Here is an 18,210-nt window from a genome sequence, read left to right as displayed (position 1 = left end):
CAAGAATGCGAGAGCACCCCTTCATCCCATCCAAACCGAAAGACCCAACCAGCTGGTCGCCTTGGATCTTGTCCTCTATAAGGTCTGGATACACCTACGCCCTCACCAAGGTATACCACCACTCCAAGTGGGTAGTGGTAGTGCCTGTCAAGGACCTCACGGCGAAGACTGCGGCGCAGATGTTCTATTCCAACTGGGTCCAGACCCTGGGATGTCCGGAGGCAGTCCTCACGGACTGGGGAACAGCCTTTGAAGCCCAACTGTTACAAGAGCTGTGCCAGTTTCACGACTGCAAGAAGCTCGGGACTACGGCCTACCACCCCCAGGGGAATGGATTTTGCGAACACATCAACCACGTCTTCATACACATGCTGCGAGCAGCGTCAGTATCCAAGCATGAAGAGTGGCCCCGGCTATTGCCTGAACTGTTGGAGATCTACAATAATACCATCCACTGCGCCACAGGGTACACTCCCTTCTTCCTCATGATGGGGCGACATGGGCAACTTCCCAAGGACCGAGCCTTTGGGCTGCAAGCACCCTTCAACAATTCTCCACAGACCTCACAAGACGGGGTCTCAGACCATCAAAGGAGAATTCAGGAAGCTAAGGAGATTGTTGGGAAGAAAATGGGCGAGGCCCAAGAACGTCAGCAGAGAGACTTCAACCGCCATGCATCTGCTAAACCGTTACAAATGGGAGACAGAGTCTGGCTGAGGAAGTTTTCCAGAACACACAAGCTAGACTCCATCTGGGAGATGGAACCGTATACGATAAAAGCCGTGCCCTACCCAGGCTCAGACGTCTATGAAGTCCAGAAGACTGGATTTGGACCGTAGGTGGTTCATCTGAACAGGATTAAATTGTGTCTCAGAGAGGACCTACCATAACCGCCTCCTCCTGCTCCCACAGCTGCTAGACCCGGGAGACAATATGTCCCAGGAGAAGGGATCCATCCGTCAATGGATATTCCGATGTTCTCACCCCATCAACCTGCAATGTTCTGTGGCGTGCCCCATCCAGTTCCAGCACAGCTGTCTCTGGTTTCCTCGTCTGCTATAAGTTTGTCTCCCGTATAAACTCCAGAAAGATCAGAACCAATTTCACCAATCCCAATGGGTTCTCTCAGTCCAGAGTTAAGTGCATCCCCTGCGTCCAGCCCTCAAGCTGGGCCCTCTGAGACTGAAGTCACAAGAGTTCTGATGAGAGAAGAAGATACTCCTTAAACCCAAGAGGTGGTGTTGCGTCGATCTCAAAGGTCTACCCAAGGAAACATTTCCCTCAGATATCAAGACTGACTGCACTCATAAAATATAGTGTACACATAGTACATTTCATAACTATCACTAGTGTACTTCCCCATAAAATTCAGTACACATAATTCAGAAAAATTTCTCACAAAAACAACAAAAATATTTCTTAGGGACTGTAACATGCTACATCTCAGTTCCATATCACTGTTTATGCACTAATATGTTATTTTGTCTAATACGTGTTCAGGATGCTCTTCCTGGCCAGAAGTTGCTCCTGTAGCTCAATAAAAATGCACATATCCAGAAAGGTAACATTATGTAATTGTTATCTAGTTCAGAGTTCTAGGGGTAAGAGTGTGGTACATATAGACCCTAGTAGCTAAGGCATTGGGCAGAAAGCCTCAGGCAACCCAATCTGCAACAAGTCTATAACTCTAGGAAAAGTGTGTGGTATAATACATTTATGGTATACTATTTACTGGAAGAAAAAATAATATGTGAGATTTATAATGGTATGTAGAAGCCTCACCCTCATTATACATACTTTCAGTTCCGAAGAAGAAAAATATATATAGAGAAAAATATAGATCAATTGTCATGTATCATTTACCTAATGCATAGACTTATGTGTTAAACTCAGAAGATAACCTCAGATAATATAATTGGTTTATATAAAAATGTTGGAGCTTGTATGGACATTTTACTATATGTACAAGGACTCTATCTTGTTGTTTATCTACAGCCTGATCAAGGACATTTGCAATTATGCCCAGGACTGTGTCTGGCCTTATGGTCTTTTCGTCCCTCTGTCTTTGGGGACCTACGTCGAGGATGACTTGTTTTAAGTAAGGGGGTTTGTGGTATCCCGGTACAGGACCTGGTCCTGTCCCTTTGTCTAAAGTCCCCTCAGCCAGAGTCCCTCCATGTCAATAAGGCTCTCTTGTAGGGCTAACCCCTAGTTGCCTCATATAAATGGTATTTAATGTATAAATATATATATATATTTAATATTTTATATAGGAATACCTCTGTATAGGACCTTAGAGGTCATGTGCCTTTAATTGAATTGTATTATGGTTTAAGGACCTTTGGGTCATGGGATACCCAGAGTTCACTGGGTCAGGACTGACAGGTTCTGCTGACCAATGAGCTTTGTCCCACCCCCCTTAATATATAAGGGGCTGCAGCCACTAAATTCTCTCTCTTGAGACCTGTACATGACAGCAAGCACATCTCATATCTTCAGCATCAATTCAAGCTAGGCCTGAAGCCTAATACCTAGCAGCCAAAAAAAACGTGAGCTATCCAAACTCAATATACTAAATCCTGTGTGACTACTAGAAACTCAAATCTCCTAAAAATAGTAGCACAGCGGCTAGCATCAAAGCTCATTGATCCCGGAGTCCCAGCAAACCTGTGAGGAACTTGTACCACAGTTATCTCTCTCACAAAGACTGTTATGTTCCATGCCGTTGCATAAAATATTCATAAAATCTGCTGTGGACATTCCGTTATTTCTCCCTGCCATTTGTGGGACGGGAGGCGGTAGGACCATTACATTTAGGAAACCGCACCCTGGCATCATGACAATTAAGGGTTAACACCAATATATTCACCGCAACACCCAAGACCACCACATATATATCTATACAAGGGTTTGGAGGTCTGTTTCACTATGTCCAAAGTTTTATCATAGAAGTTTTTTGAGCAGGAAGATATGCATCAATACTATTAATACGGCCAACATTATGAGCACATTTTCTTTTTCTTAAATTCATCATACAAAGGCTGATTCTAGGTTTGCAATGCTGTACCTCAAATTGTTGCATCTCATCTTGTTATCATCATGGAATTCTAGTCCACTTTGGTTTATAATTACACATATATACCACGTAATAGGACTTTATATGGAGTGATACCTATTCCTCCTGAGGACGCTGCGATAGCAGTGAAACATGTAGAGGGGGCATAGTTTCTGTTTTTAAGTCAGTCTCTGGTGGTGTTAACTAAAACTGTGGTACTGCAGACCACTGGTGTATATGCACTATAGAGTTGAGCACTATGAGTGACAAAACTTATACTAAGTGTAAGTGAATAGTGACAGACACACCAGCTGAGACTGTGGTTTTAGAGTTCCATATTCACCGCAAATATATTTTACATGTGTTTAATAAAAGCTATGTTTTAGGGGTGGGAATAATAAGGGTACTAGTGGCTCAGGGTTTATCCCTGAGTCAAAGGTAATTAACTGTTTATATGGAGTTTGCACATGCAGCATTTTGGTGGAGAACAGTCGCTGATGGTTAAACATTTTACTATGGGACTGTTCCTTTTTAATTGTTTTTTGTTACATACAATGTTAGTCCCTAAGAAACGCATTGGATAGGATTTTTATGTATATCTTGGCTGTGTATTATATCAGAACGCTACTAACATATACATTTATATGGATATATATATATAGATAGATGTAACAAATGAATTTGCAATCTGGTCATATTGTTATCAGTCAGAGAAGATACTCTGTGACACCTCTGTCTGACATATGAGGACTAGCTTTTTGATGTATTTCTATTAAGTCACTATAGCATTCTTACCTTACTAGGTGTGTTCACAAGTATCAGTAAAGGTTATGCTTTATTTTTTTTTTATTTTTCTCTATAACTAATAACTTCTGTTATGTGGTATCTTACCTTTGTCCCTCGATCACTACAATTATTATTAGATCACATAGGCTATCAAATGGCGACAGTGACCATTTTAAGGGCTATTTACATCATATAAAGTGATTGTCACGATGCCGGACTGTCACGATGCCGGCTGGCAGGAGGTGGATCCTCTGTGCCAGAGAGGGATTGGCGTGGACCGTGCTAGTGGACCGGTTCTAAGTCACTACTGGTTTTCACCAGAGCCCGCCGCAAAGCGGGATGGTCTTGCTGCGGCGGTAGTGACCAGGTCGTATCCACTAGCAACGGCTCAACCTCTCTGACTGCTGAAGATAGGCGCGGTACAAGGGAGTAGACAGAAGCAAGGTCGGACGTAGCAGAAGGTCGGGGCAGGCAGCAAGGATCGTAGTCAGGGGCAACGGCAGGAGGTCTGGAACACAGGCTAGGAACACACAAGGAAACGCTTTCACTGGCACAATGGCAACAAGATCCGGCGAGGGAGTGCAGGGGAAGTGAGGTATACATAGGGAGTGCACAGGTGAACACACTGATTAGAACCACTTGCGCCAATCAGCGGCGCAGTGGGCCTTTAAATCGCAGAGACCCGGCACGCGCGCGCCCTAGGGAGCGGGGCCGCGCGCGCCGGGACAGGACCGACGGAGAGCGAGTCAGGTACGGGAGCCGGGATGCGCATCGCGAGCGGGCGCCACCCGCATCGCGAATCGCATCCCGGCTGGAGGCGGTATCGCAGCGCACCGGGTCAGTGGATCTGACCAGAGCGCTGCAGTAGCGAGAGTGTAGCGAGCGCTCCGGGGAGGAGCGGGGACCCGGAGCGCTCGGCGTAACAGTACCCCCCCCCCCTTGGGTCTCCCCCTCTTCTTAGAGCCTGAGAACCTGAGGAGCAGACTTTTGTCTAGGATATTGTCCTCAGGTTCCCAGGATCTCTCTTCAGGACCACAACCCTCCCAATCGACCAAAAAAAAAGTTTTCCCTCTGACCTTCTTGGAGGCCAGTATCTCCTTTACGGAGAAGATGTCCGAGGAGCCGGAAACAGGAGTGGGAGAAACAAGTTTGGGAGAGAAACGGTTGATGATGAGTGGTTTAAGAAGAGAAACGTGAAAGGCATTAGGAATACGAAGAGAAGGAGGAAGAAGAAGTTTGTAAGAGACAGGATTAATCTGGCACAAAATTTTGAAAGGACCAAGATAGCGTGGTCCCAATTTGTAGCTAGGGACACGGAAGCGGACATATTTAGCGGAGAGCCATACCTTGTCTCCAGGAGAAAAAATGGGGGGAGCTCTTCTTTTCTTATCAGCAAACTTCTTCATGCGTGATGAAGCCTGTAAGAGAGAATTTTGGGTCTCTTTCCATATGGTGGAAAGATCACGAGATATTTCATCCACAGCGGGCAAACCAGAGGGCAAGGGAGTAGGAAGGGGGGGAAGAGGGCGACGGCCGTACACCACGAAAAATGGGGATTTGGAGGAAGATTCAGAGACTCTGAAGTTATACGAGAATTCGGCCCATGGTAGAAGATCTGCCCAGTCATCCTGGCGGGAGGAAACAAAATGCCGTAAATAATCACCCAGGACCTGGTTAATTCTTTCTACTTGCCCATTGGATTGAGGATGATAGGCAGAAGAAAAGTTTAATTTAATCCTGAGTTGTTTACAGAGAGCCCTCCAGAATTTTGACACGAATTGGACGCCTCTGTCCGAGACGATCTGTGTGGGCAACCCGTGAAGACGAAAAATGTGTACAAAAAATTGTTTTGCCAACTGAGGCGCTGAAGGGAGACCAGGAAGAGGGATGAAATGTGCCATCTTGGAGAATCGATCAACGACCACCCAAACAACAGTGTTGCCACGGGATGGGGGTAAGTCTGTAATAAAGTCCATACCAATCAGAGACCAAGGCTGTTCGGGGACAGGCAGAGGATGGAGAAGACCAGCAGGCTTCTGGCGAGGAGTCTTATCCCGGGCACAGACAGTGCAGGCTCGCACAAAATCCACAACATCCGTCTCCAGAGTCGGCCACCAATAGAAACGAGAGATGAGTTGCACGGATTTCTTGATGCCCGCATGACCTGCGAGATGGGAGGAGTGACCCCAATTGAGGATTCCGAGGCGTTGGCGTGGAGAGACGAAGGTCTTCCCTGGAGGAGTTTGCCTGATGGAGGCTGGAGAAGTGGAGATCAGGCAGTCAGGAGGAATGATGTGTTGCGGAGAGAGCTCTACTTCCGAGGCATCCGAGGAACGAGAGAGAGCATCGGCCCTAATGTTCTTATCGGCAGGCCGAAAGTGAATTTCAAAATTAAATCGGGCAAAGAACAGAGACCACCTGGCCTGGCGAGGATTCAGCCGTTGGGCAGACTGGAGATAGGAGAGGTTCTTGTGATCGGTGTAAATAATAACTGGAAATCTTGATCCCTCCAGCAGATGCCTCCATTCCTCAAGTGCTAATTTAATGGCTAGTAGCTCTCGATCCCCGATGGAGTAGTTCCTCTCCGCCGGAGAGAAGGTCCTAGAAAAAAACCCACAAGTAACAGCATGCCCGGAAGAATTTTTTTGTAGAAGGACCGCTCCAGCTCCTACTGAGGAGGCATCAACCTCCAATAGGAAGGGTTTAGATGGGTCAGGTCTGGAGAGCACGGGAGCCGAAGAAAAGGCAGACTTGAGCTGTTTAAAGGCGTCTTCCGCTTGGGGAGGCCATGACTTAGGATTGGCATTCTTTTTGGTTAAAGCCACGATAGGAGCCACAATGGTAGAAAAATGTGGAATAAATTGTCTGTAATAATTGGCGAACCCCAAAAAACGTTGGATAGCACGGAGTCCGGAGGGGCGTGGCCAATCTAAGACGGCAGAGAGTTTGTCTGGATCCATTTGTAGTCCCTGGCCAGAGACCAAGTATCCTAGGAAAGGAAGAGATTGACATTCAAACAGACATTTCTCCATTTTGGCATAAAGTTGATTGTCACGAAGTCTCTGAAGAACCATGCGGACATGCTGGCGGTGTTCTTCAAGGTTGGCAGAAAAAATCAGGATATCGTCCAGATACACAACAACACAGGAATATAAGAGATCACGAAAAATTTCATTAACAAAGTCTTGGAAGACGGCAGGGGCGTTGCACAGGCCAAAGGGCATGACCAGATACTCAAAGTGTCCATCTCTAGTGTTAAATGCCGTTTTCCATTCATCTGATGCGGATGAGATTATAAGCACCTCTTAAGTCCAGTTTGGTAAAGATGTGGGCACCTTGGAGGCGATCAAAGAATTCAGAGATGAGAGGTAGGGGGTAGCGGTTCTTTACCGTGATTTTATTAAGACCGCGGTAGTCAATGCAAGGACGTAGGGAGCCATCTTTTTTGGAACAAAGAAAAATCCGGCTCCGGCAGGAGAGGAGGATTTGCGGATAAAGCCCTTTTTTAAATTTTCCTGGATGTACTCAGACATAGCAAGAGTCTCTGGGGCAGAGAGAGGATAAATTCTGCCCCGGGGTGGAGTAGTGCCCGGGAGGAGGTCAATAGGACAGTCATAAGGCCTGTGAGGAGGTAGAGTCTCAGCTTGTTTTTTGCAAAAAACATCCGCAAAGTCCATATAGGCCTTGGGGAGACCGGTTACAGGGGGAACCACAGGGTCACGGCAAGGAGAACTGGGAACCGGTTTAAGGCAGTCCTTGAAACAAGAGGAACCCCAACTCTTGATCTCCCCAGTGGACCAATCCAGGGTTGGGGAATGGTGTTGAAGCCAGGGTAGTCCGAGGAGAATTTCGGAAGTGCAATTGGGGAGGACCAAAAACTCAATTTTCTCGTGATGAGGTCCGATGCACATTAGGAGGGGCTCCGTGCGGAAACGTATGGTACAGTCCAATCTTTCATTGTTAACACAATTGATGTAAAGGGGTCTGGCGAGACTGGTCACCGGGATGTTGAACCTGTTGATGAGAGAGGCCAAAATAAAATTTCCTGCAGATCCGGAATCCAAGAAGGCCATAGTAGAGAAGGAGAAGGTAGAGGCAGATATCCGCACAGGCACAGTAAGACGTGGAGAAGCAGAGTTGACATCAAGGACTGTCTCACCTTTGTGCGGAGTCAGCGTACGTCTTTCCAGGCGGGGAGGACGGATAGGACAATCCTTCAGGAAGTGTTCGGTACCGGCACAGTACAGGCAGAGATTCTCCATGCGGCGTCGTGTCCTCTCTTGAGGTGTCAGGCGAGACCGGTCGACCTGCATGGCCTCCACGGCGGGAGGCACAGGAACGGATTGCAGGGGACCAGAGGAGAGAGGAGCCGGGGAGAAAAAACGCCTCGTGCGAACAAAGTCCATATCCTGGCGGAGCTCCTGACGCCTTTCGGAAAAACGCATGTCAATGCGAGTGGCTAGATGAATGAGTTCATGTAGGTTAGCAGGGATTTCTCGTGCGGCCAGAACATCTTTAATGTTGCTGGATAGGCCTTTTTTAAAGGTCGCGCAGAGGGCCTCATTATTCCAGGATAGTTCAGAAGCAAGAGTACGGAATTGTACGGCGTACTCGCCAACGGAAGAATTACCCTGGACCAGGTTCAACAGGGCAGTCTCAGCAGAAGAGGCTCGGGCAGGTTCCTCAAAGACACTTCGAATTTCCGAGAAGAAGGAGTGTACAGAGGCAGTGACGGGGTCATTGCGGTCCCAGAGCGGTGTGGCCCATGACAGAGCTTTTCCAGACAGAAGGCTGACTACGAAAGCCACCTTAGACCTTTCAGTAGGAAACTGGTCCGACATCATCTCCAAGTGCAGGGAACATTGAGAAAGAAAGCCACGGCAAAATTTAGAGTCCCCATCAAATTTATCCGGCAAGGATAGTCGTAGGCCTGAAGCGGCCACTCGCTGCGGAGGAGGTGCAGGAGCTGGCGGAGGAGATGATTGCTGAAGCTGTGGTAGTAGCTGCTGTAGCATCACGGTCAGTTGAGACAGCTGGTGGCCTTGTTGCGCTATCTGTTGTGACTGCTGGGCGACCACCGTGGTGAGGTCGGCGACAACTGGCAGAGGGACTTCAGCGGGATCCATGGCCGGATCTACTGTCACGATGCCGGACTGTCACGATGCCGGCTGGCAGGAGGTGGATCCTCTGTGCCAGAGAGGGATTGGCGTGGACCGTGCTAGTGGACCGGTTCTAAGTCACTACTGGTTTTCACCAGAGCCCGCCGCAAAGCGGGATGGTCTTGCTGCGGCGGTAGTGACCAGGTCGTATCCACTAGCAACGGCTCAACCTCTCTGACTGCTGAAGATAGGCGCGGTACAAGGGAGTAGACAGAAGCAAGGTCGGACGTAGCAGAAGGTCGGGGCAGGCAGCAAGGATCGTAGTCAGGGGCAACGGCAGGAGGTCTGGAACACAGGCTAGGAACACACAAGGAAACGCTTTCACTGGCACAATGGCAACAAGATCCGGCGAGGGAGTGCAGGGGAAGTGAGGTATACATAGGGAGTGCACAGGTGAACACACTGATTAGAACCACTTGCGCCAATCAGCGGCGCAGTGGCCCTTTAAATCGCAGAGACCCGGCGCGCGCGCGCCCTAGGGAGCGGGGCCGCGCGCGCCGGGACAGGACCGACGGAGAGCGAGTCAGGTACGGGAGCCGGGATGCGCATCGCGAGCGGGCGCCACCCGCATCGCGAATCGCATCCCGGCTGGAGGCGGTATCGCAGCGCACCGGGTCAGTGGATCTGACCAGAGCGCTGCAGTAGCGAGAGTGTAGCGAGCGCTCCGGGGAGGAGCGGGGACCCGGAGCGCTCGGCGTAACAGTGATGATGGACAGGTAGGATATTCCCTGAGTTTATTATTGTTTTTATTATTATACAACCTCTTGGACTCTGTCTGATTCTAAGAATCAAGGGGATGCAACACTGGTGTAATTCTAAATCCCAATGCATTGATGACCTGGCCATCTGTTATGCAAAGAACTGAAAAGCAGTCCCATTTGAGTAAGTGGGACTAGCTGCAGTTCTCTACACAGCCAGATGGCCTGGAACACTACTAAGCAAAGAAAACGTAGACTGGAACATGCTAGTGCCCTTGTAAATCTCACCAATGATGGGGCTCCAGATGTAGGACTGTTGGTACAGTCATGGAATGTCTTTGCAATTAAAAAAAATGTATACTCTTCCCTGCTGGATCTGTCCCATGGTGCCCACTCCCTGTAGAACAGCACTTCCTGCTTTCATATCAATACACAAAAGCTATTACTGAGCCACTTACTGCCCAAGGCAAGGCACTTGGAATAAAAGCAGGAAGAGTTGCTAGGCAGGGAATTATAAGTTTTCTTTTTCCTTTTATTTTTAGCCCAGCCCAGGAATAAGGTTTTTTTTTTTAAGCATAAACACATACATTTTATTTTCCTAGACAGTGATATTTTACACACTGACCTTTAGGTCCTTTCAGTAGATTAACCTCCACAATAGTCTCAGGTGGACTTTGCCTTCGTCGAACCAGCAATCTCACTACAGGACCAGCCTCTTTCAGAGCTTCCACTGCCTTACTGTGCACCACCTCAGTTACATCTACATCATTGACTCGCAGGACACAATCAGTCACCCTGCACCAAAAGCAAAGAAAATTGGATGTAAGGTACATTAAATCATCAGGAAAGGCTATCAATATCTTAACTTAATTAAGCACTGATGTTATATACTAGATGTATTCACCATTCGCAGCTTCAGTCTAACAAAAAGGAACTGGCGACTGGGCGCTAATTAAAAGCACAAAAACATTGTCCTCTCAACTAGTTTGGGCGAGGATTCCACTGAGGTTTTTTTCCCACCTGCAAAAACGCCAGGAAAAACTGCCACAGCTTTTTCCTGCATTTTGGCAGTTGTTCCTCGTGTGTGGAAACAACCACATTTGTCCCCTGTGGCATTTTTTTCACTGTCTTCTAGTACCACTCTGTGGTTCGGATGCTGAGCGCCCGGTACAAAAAGTGTAAGCAGATGAGGAATTATGTATTGTATAGCATCACTACTCACCTCCCCCGGCCGTATAATATACAGGGGGGCATAGTGTACCCATGTATAATATACAAGAGCCGGGAATCCTGTCACCAGACTGACAGGACTCCCTGTTCCTATAGCCCCTTTGGGCAGTGTACAGTATATACAGCTACAGTATAAACATCTATAGATAGCTATATATAGGGGGAGATTTATCAAAACCTGTGCAAAAAAAATCTTCCCAGTTGCCTATAGCAACCAATCAGATCGCTTCTTTCATTTTGCAGGGGCTTTGTTAAAAATGAAAGAAGCAAGCTGATTTGTTGCTATGGGCAACTGAGCAACCTTTCCTCTGGACATGTGATAAATCTCCCCATAATGTATACAGAAGACGAGGTCCGCTTACCTCCCTTGCTCCTGTCCCCGCCGGGTCAGTGTAGCTCTGCCCCCTAGTGATAATGCCATTAGGGGGCGGAGCTACAGACGGGAGCCAGGCTGGTAAGGGTGTAAGGCTCTGTTCACATTGTACGTTTTGTATAATATGAACAGACCTTTCTGCCAGTGTCTTCCCAGACAGGGAGACTCCAGCTGTTGCTAAACTACAACTCCCTGCATGCCCAGGCAGCCAAAGGCTGTCTGGCTCTGCTGGGAGTTGTAGTTCTGCAACAATTGGAGGCTCTCTGTTTTGGAAGACATTGCATGATGGGTGCTCTCCCCAGCGGAGAGCGCCAAAAATGTCTTAACTTATTTTTTGTGTTTCTTTTTTCTTCTTGTTTCAGATCCGTGTATGCAGAGGATCAAGGCAGATTTGGAGGACTACTGTGATCAACTGGATTTTTTCTTTTAATAAAATGGCTAACGAGGGCTGTGGGGAGTGTTTTTTTTTATAAAATAATTATTGTGTTAATGTGTCATGTTTTTTTTAAAATTGAATTTTCAGGCTTAGTCGTGGAAGCCGTCTTATTGACGAATCCATTAGTAAGCCGGGACTTAGTGTTAGCCCCCAAAACAGCTAGCGCTAACCCCCAATTATTACCCTAGTACCCTCCGTCTCAGGAGTGTCGGGAAGAGCTGGTACCAACAGGCCCGGAGCGTCAAAAATGGTGCGATAACAGGCTGGCATTATTTAGGCTGGGGAGGGCCTAGCCCATTTTGGTAACGTCAGGCTGTTGCTGCTTGATTGGTATCTGGCTGAGAATAAAAATACGGGGAACCTTATGCATTTTTTTTTTATTTATTTATGAAAAAAACACATAGGGTTCCCTATATTTTCATTCACAGCAAGATACCAACCAGGCTGAAACAACCTGATGTTACCAGGGTGGGCCTGTTCCCAGCACCCCTGTTGGGGGTTAGCGCCAGCTGTTTTTAGGGCTAACGCTAAGCCCGAGCATAGTAATGGATTCCATCAATAAGACGGCTTCCACTACTAAGCCTGAAAATTCAATAAAAAAAAAAAAACTACACATTGGAAAAATTATTTTATTTTAAAAACACTCCCCACAGCCCTTGTTAGCCATTTTATTAAAAGGAAAAAAAATCCAGTTCATCCACAGTAGTCCCCCGAATCTGCCGCAATCCTCTGCATACACAGATCTACAGCCCCCCATCCTCCACACTGCTAAAGCCCCCCCTCATCCTCCACACTGCTACAGCCCCCCTCATCCTCAACACTCCTCAGCCCCCTCCATCCTCCACACTACTCAGCCCCCCCCATCCTCCACACTCCTCAGCCCCCCCCATCCTCCACACTCCTCAGCCCCCCCATCCTCCACACTACTCAGCCCCCCATCCACCACACTCCTCAGCCCCCCATCCTCCACACTACTCAGTCCCCCATCCTCCACACTACTCAGCCCCCCATCCTCCACACTCCTCCTAATTTCCCAAGTGAACAGTCATTGACTCTCCAGTTGTTACAGAACTACAACTCCCATCGTGACTGTCTGTGCATGATGGGAGTTGTAGTTTGCAGATGCTGAAGAGTCACAGTTGCATAGTTTGTGGTAGCACAGTGGCATTGTGTATTCTGGGGGGGGTCACAGCGGCATTGTGTATTCTGGGGGTCACAGCGGCATTGTGTATTCTGGGGGGCAAAGCGGCATTGTGTATTCTGGGGGGAACAGTGCCATCATGTATTCTGGGGGCACAGAGGCGTAATTTTTGTGGGTGCAAAATGTGTGGCAGCAATATACGAGGGGCACAGTGTGTACAAGTATTCGTGTGTATAGTAGGTGGCAGTAATATATTCAGGGGCACAGCATGTGGCAGTATTTTATTCAGGGGGTACAGTATGCAGCAGTATTTTATTCAGGGGGTACAGTATGAGGCAGTATTTTATTCAGGGGTACAGTATGCAGCAGTATTTTATTCAGGGGTACAGTGTGTAGAAGTATTATTTTCAAGGGTACAGTCTCTGGCAGTATTCAGAAAACACAGGTAACTGTAGAGTTACATCCTCCAGACTCCAGTCATTTTGCCTATTTCCTTCATGGCACTACGGCCATTAGGTGAGAAACAGGCCTCAGTGCTTTGATCGGACCTTTACCAGTGACAGACCTGTATAAGTGGACCCTCGCTAAAAATAGTTGAGTAGCCCTGCTATATATGAATATTTGCTAAAGACTTTACCCACGGAGACTACAAATCCCAGCTTACCCTAAAAAGTACTGTTCAAGCTGTATCACACAAATGGCCGTTACTGTTCTAGGGCTGGTTATATTCTAGATTCTGCTCATTCTGAACAAATTAGATATATACAAGCAGCATTTTATATATTCTTATTGTTTTATGATTGTATTTTATACAACTTATTAAATGTATTGGTTGTGAGTCACAAGGGCCCTGTGACTACACCGCCTAGTTCACCAATATCTTAATAAATGTACCGTATTTGTATTGTATCCATTTATGTTACTTATTTGCATAGAATATTATTCAATTTACTTACTATTTTCCAATACCATTACCCATATACAGTCATGGCCATAAATGTTGGCAACCCTGAAATTTTTCAAGAAAATGAAGTATGTTACATGCATGTGATGCTCCTTTAACTCCTTGGGGACGGAGCCCATTATAACCCTAAGGACGGGAGCATTTTTTGCAATTCTGACCACTGTCACTTTAAGCATTAATAACTCTGGGATGCTTTTACTTTTCATTCTGATTCAGAGACTGTTTTTTCGTGACATATTCTACTTTATGTTAGTGGTAAATTTTTGTCGATACTTGCATCATTTCTTGGTGAAAAATTCAAAAATTTGATGAAAAAGTAGAAAATTTAGCATTTTTCTAACTTTGAAGCGCTCTGCTTGTAAGGAAAACAGACATTCCAAATAAATTATATATTGATTCACAAATACAATGTCTACTTTATATTTGCATCATAAAGTTGACATGTTTTTACTTTTGGAAAACATCAGAGGGCTTAAAGTTCAGAAGCAATTTTCCAATTTTTCACAAAATTTTCTAAATCGGAATTTTTCAGGGGCCAGTTCAGTTTTGAAGTGGATTTGAAGGGCCTTAATATTAGAAATACCCCATAAATTACCCCATTATAAAAACTGCACCCTCAAAGTATTCAAAATGACATTCAGTAAGTTTGTTAACCCTTTAGGTGTTTCACAGGAATAGCAGCAAAGTGAAGGAGAAAATTCAAAATCTTCATTTTTTACACTCGCATGTTCTTGTAGACCCAGTTTTTGAAATTTTACAAGGGGTAGTAGGAGAAAAAGCCCCCCAAAATTTGTAACCCAATTTCTCTCGAGTATGGAAATATCTCATATGTTTATGTCAAGTGTTCGGCGGGCGCAGTAGAGGGCTCAGAAGGGAAGGAGCGACAATGGGATTTTGGAGAGTGAATTTTGCTGAAATGGTTTTTGGGGGCATGTCACATTTAGGAAGCCCCCATGGTGTCAGAACAGCAAAAAAAAAACCATGGCATACTATTTTGGAAACTACACCCCTCAAGGCACGTAACAAGGGGTCCGGTGAGCCTTAACACCCCACAGGTGTTTGACGACTTTTCGTTAAATTCGGATGTGTAAATGAAAAACATTTTTTTTCCCTAAAGTGCATTTTTTCCCCCAAATTTACCATTTCTACAAAGGGTAATGGGAGAAAAATCCCCCCAAAATTTGTAATGCAATTTCTCCCGAGTACGGAGATACCCCATATGTGGCCCTAAACTGTTGCCTTGAAATACGACAGGGCTCCAAAGTGAGAGAGCGCCATGCGCATTTGAGGCCTGAATAAGGAATTTGCAATAGTGGTGGACCCGGTTACAAGGATGGGGCTTGTCTCCACCAAAACCCTACAGCAGTGTTTCCCAAACAGGGTGCCTCCAGCTGTTGCAAGACTCCCAGCCTGTCAGGACAGTCTATGGAGGCGCCGTTTAGGAAACACTGCCGTATGAGACGTTTTTCATTTTTATTGGGGGGGGGGGGGGGGGGGGGGACGACGTGTACGGGGGTGTATATGTAGTGTTTTACTTTTTATTATTTGTTAGTGTAGTGTATTGTTTTTAGGGTACATTCACACAGGCAGGGGTTCACAGTAAGTTTCCTTGAAAGAAACCCACTTTAAACCCGCCCGTGTGAATGTACCCTGTACCTTCAGCTGTGGCAAAATGACAACTCCCAGAATGCACTGACAGACTGTACATGCTGGGAGTTGTAGTTTTACAACAGCTGTAGGCAAACTGGTGGTGAACCACTGAGTTAGAAAACAGACTCTAGCTCAGTGATTTCAACCCATGTGCCTCCATGTGCCTCCACTGTCAGCTGCCTACAGCTGTTGCAAAACTACAATTCCCAGCACAGCCAGACAGTCAGGGATGCTGGGCGTGTAGTTCTGCAATATCTGGCCCTTCAGATGTTGCAGAACTACAACTCCCAGCATGCCTGGACAGTCTGGGCATGCTAGGAGTTGTAGTTATGCAACAACTGGGGAAGAACAGTTTGGAGACCGCTAAGTAGTGGCCTCCAAACTGTAGCCCTCCAGATGTTGCAAAACTACAACTCCAAGCATGCCCACACTGTCTAGGCATGCTGGGAGTTGTAGTTCTGCAACATCTGAAGGGCCAGATATTGCAGAACTACAAGCCCAGCATCTCTGACTGTCTGGGCATGCTGGGAGTTGTAGTTTTGCAACATCTGGAAGGCTACAGTTTGGAGACCACCATATAGTGGTCTCCAAACTGTGCCACTTCAGATGTTGCAAAACTACAACTCCCAGCATGCCCAGACAGCCTTTGGCTGTGTGGGCATGCTGGGAGTTGTAGTTTTGCAGCTTTTAGAAGGCCACAGTGAAGATCACTTATCGCGATCTTCACTGCAGCCTTCTCAGCCGCACTTTCCGGCCGCCGCTCTTCCTGCTTGCGCCGCTGCTCCATGGATGCCGCCTTCGAAGGTCCGGGTAAGCCGGGCCATGCTCCCCCCTCTCCGCCCGTGTTCCCCCGCTCTGTACCGACTTCCGATCGGTGGCCTGACCGACCAATGGCAGGGGATAGGAGGGGGTGGCAACACTGCCACCTCGCTCCTATCCTTTAGGCTGGTCGGAGCTGGCTCTGACAGCTTCAACCAGTCTTATTTTCCGGGAGATCGGGTCACCAGTGACCCGATTTGCCCGGATCGTGGAAAATCGCAGGTCTGAATTGACCTGCGATTTGCTGCGATCGCCGATATGGGGGGGTCTCAGGATCCCCCTAGGTATTGCCCAGCGAGCGTCAGTGATCGGACATGCCGAGGGCGTATGGATACGCCCTCCGTCCTTAAGTTACGGGACGCAAGGGCGTATGCATACGCCCTTCGTCCCCAAGGAGTTAAACTCACCTGGGGCAAGTAACCTGAAAGCAGATAAAAACAAGAGAAGTTCACTTAGTCTTTGCATTGTTAGTCTGTGTGTGCCACACTAAGAATGGACAACAGAAAGAGCAGAACTGTCTGAGGACCTGAGAACCAAAATTGTGGAAACAAATAAACAATCTCAAGGTTACAAGTCCATCTCCAGAGATCTAGATTTGTCTTTCTCCACTGTGCGCAACATTATCAAGAAGTTTGGAACCCATGGCACTGTAGCTAATCTCCCTGGGCTTGGACGGAAGAGAAAAATTGATGAAAGGTGTCAACGCTTTTTGGTAAAGCACATCATTCTACTGTTTACTGAAAACAGAATGAGGCCAACAAAGAAAAGAACACAGTACATACAGTGAAATATGGCGGAGGTTCAATGATGTTTTGGGGTTGTTTTGCTGCCTCTGGCATTGGGTGCCTTGAATGTGTCCAAGGCATCATGAAATCTGAGGATTACCAATGGATTTTGGGTTGCACTGTAAAGCCCAGTGTCAGAAAGCTGGGTTTGCGTCCAAGATCTTGGGTAGTCCAGTAGGACAATGACCCCAAACATACATCAAAAAGGACCCACAAATGGATGGCAACGAAGCACTGGAGAGTTCTGAAGTGTTTTAAGGCTTATACCAATGCACCCTTTTATCTTATTGGGTAGCGTTGGGGGTTTCACCTGTGAGGCCTGTTATATCTAGATCAGCAAGGGTGGGGCTTGTAAACTGTCTCCCCCCTCCCATTGTATGTGTGCTGAGTTCACACTGGAGGCGACTGGGGAGCAGTCTGCAAGTTGGACCTTAGGCTGCTGTATATCTGGTTCCTGATTCTATGCATCTGGCCAGGCAAAAAAGGTTAGTGGTTAGGTCCCGCATCACATGAGAAACCTTGGCGTGGTGTGCGGGCTCAGGTATGTCCTTCATATAAAGATATACTGGCTAATGTCTCATTTTTACATCAGTTTTGAGGATTAGCTAATATCATTGTATATATTTACCACAGGATTGAAACCCCACTTTTGTCCATAGGTGCGGGTCCTCTACCCCATTGTATGAGTGCAAAATTGCACTTGGGGTTGAGCACCTGTTATCACCTTGAGACTACGTTGTTTTGTTTTTTAGAGTTCTGAAGTGGCAGCAATGAGTCCAGATCTAAATCCCATTGAACACCTGTGGAGAGATCTTAAAATTGCAGTTGGGAAAAGGCGCCTTCCAATAAGAGAGACCTGGAGCAGTTTGCAAAGGAAGAGTGGTCCAACATTCAGGCTGAGAGGTGTAAGAAGCTTATTTATCGTTATAGGAAGCGACTGATTTCAGTTATTTTTTCCAAAGGATGTGCAACCAAATATTAAGTTAAGGGGGTCAATAATTTTGTCAAGACCATTTTTGGAGTTTTGTGTGACATCATGTCCATTTTGCTTTTTTTCCTCCCTTTTTTGGTTTTGTTCCAATACACACAAAGGGAATAAACATGTGTATAGCAA

At 46.7% G+C, this 18,210-nt stretch overlaps 1 protein-coding gene across 5 annotated transcripts in view; it reads right to left on the bottom strand.

Annotated features, from left to right (window-relative positions):
- Positions 1 to 18,210, bottom strand: part of DLG3 (discs large MAGUK scaffold protein 3) — a 390,374-nt gene that overhangs the window by 203,968 nt on the left and 168,196 nt on the right. For all 5 annotated transcript variants that reach the window (XM_056540771.1, XM_056540772.1, XM_056540773.1 and 2 more), the window contains one exon: positions 10,324 to 10,493. In XM_056540771.1, the coding sequence (XP_056396746.1) occupies positions 10,324 to 10,493 (170 nt within the window). The remainder of the gene's footprint in view (positions 1 to 10,323; positions 10,494 to 18,210) is intronic.

Source organism: Hyla sarda, chromosome 9 (genome assembly GCF_029499605.1).
Source record: "Hyla sarda isolate aHylSar1 chromosome 9, aHylSar1.hap1, whole genome shotgun sequence".
NCBI classification, from domain to species: domain Eukaryota; kingdom Metazoa; phylum Chordata; class Amphibia; order Anura; family Hylidae; genus Hyla; species Hyla sarda.
This window is presented reverse-complemented; position numbering and strand designations above follow the sequence as displayed.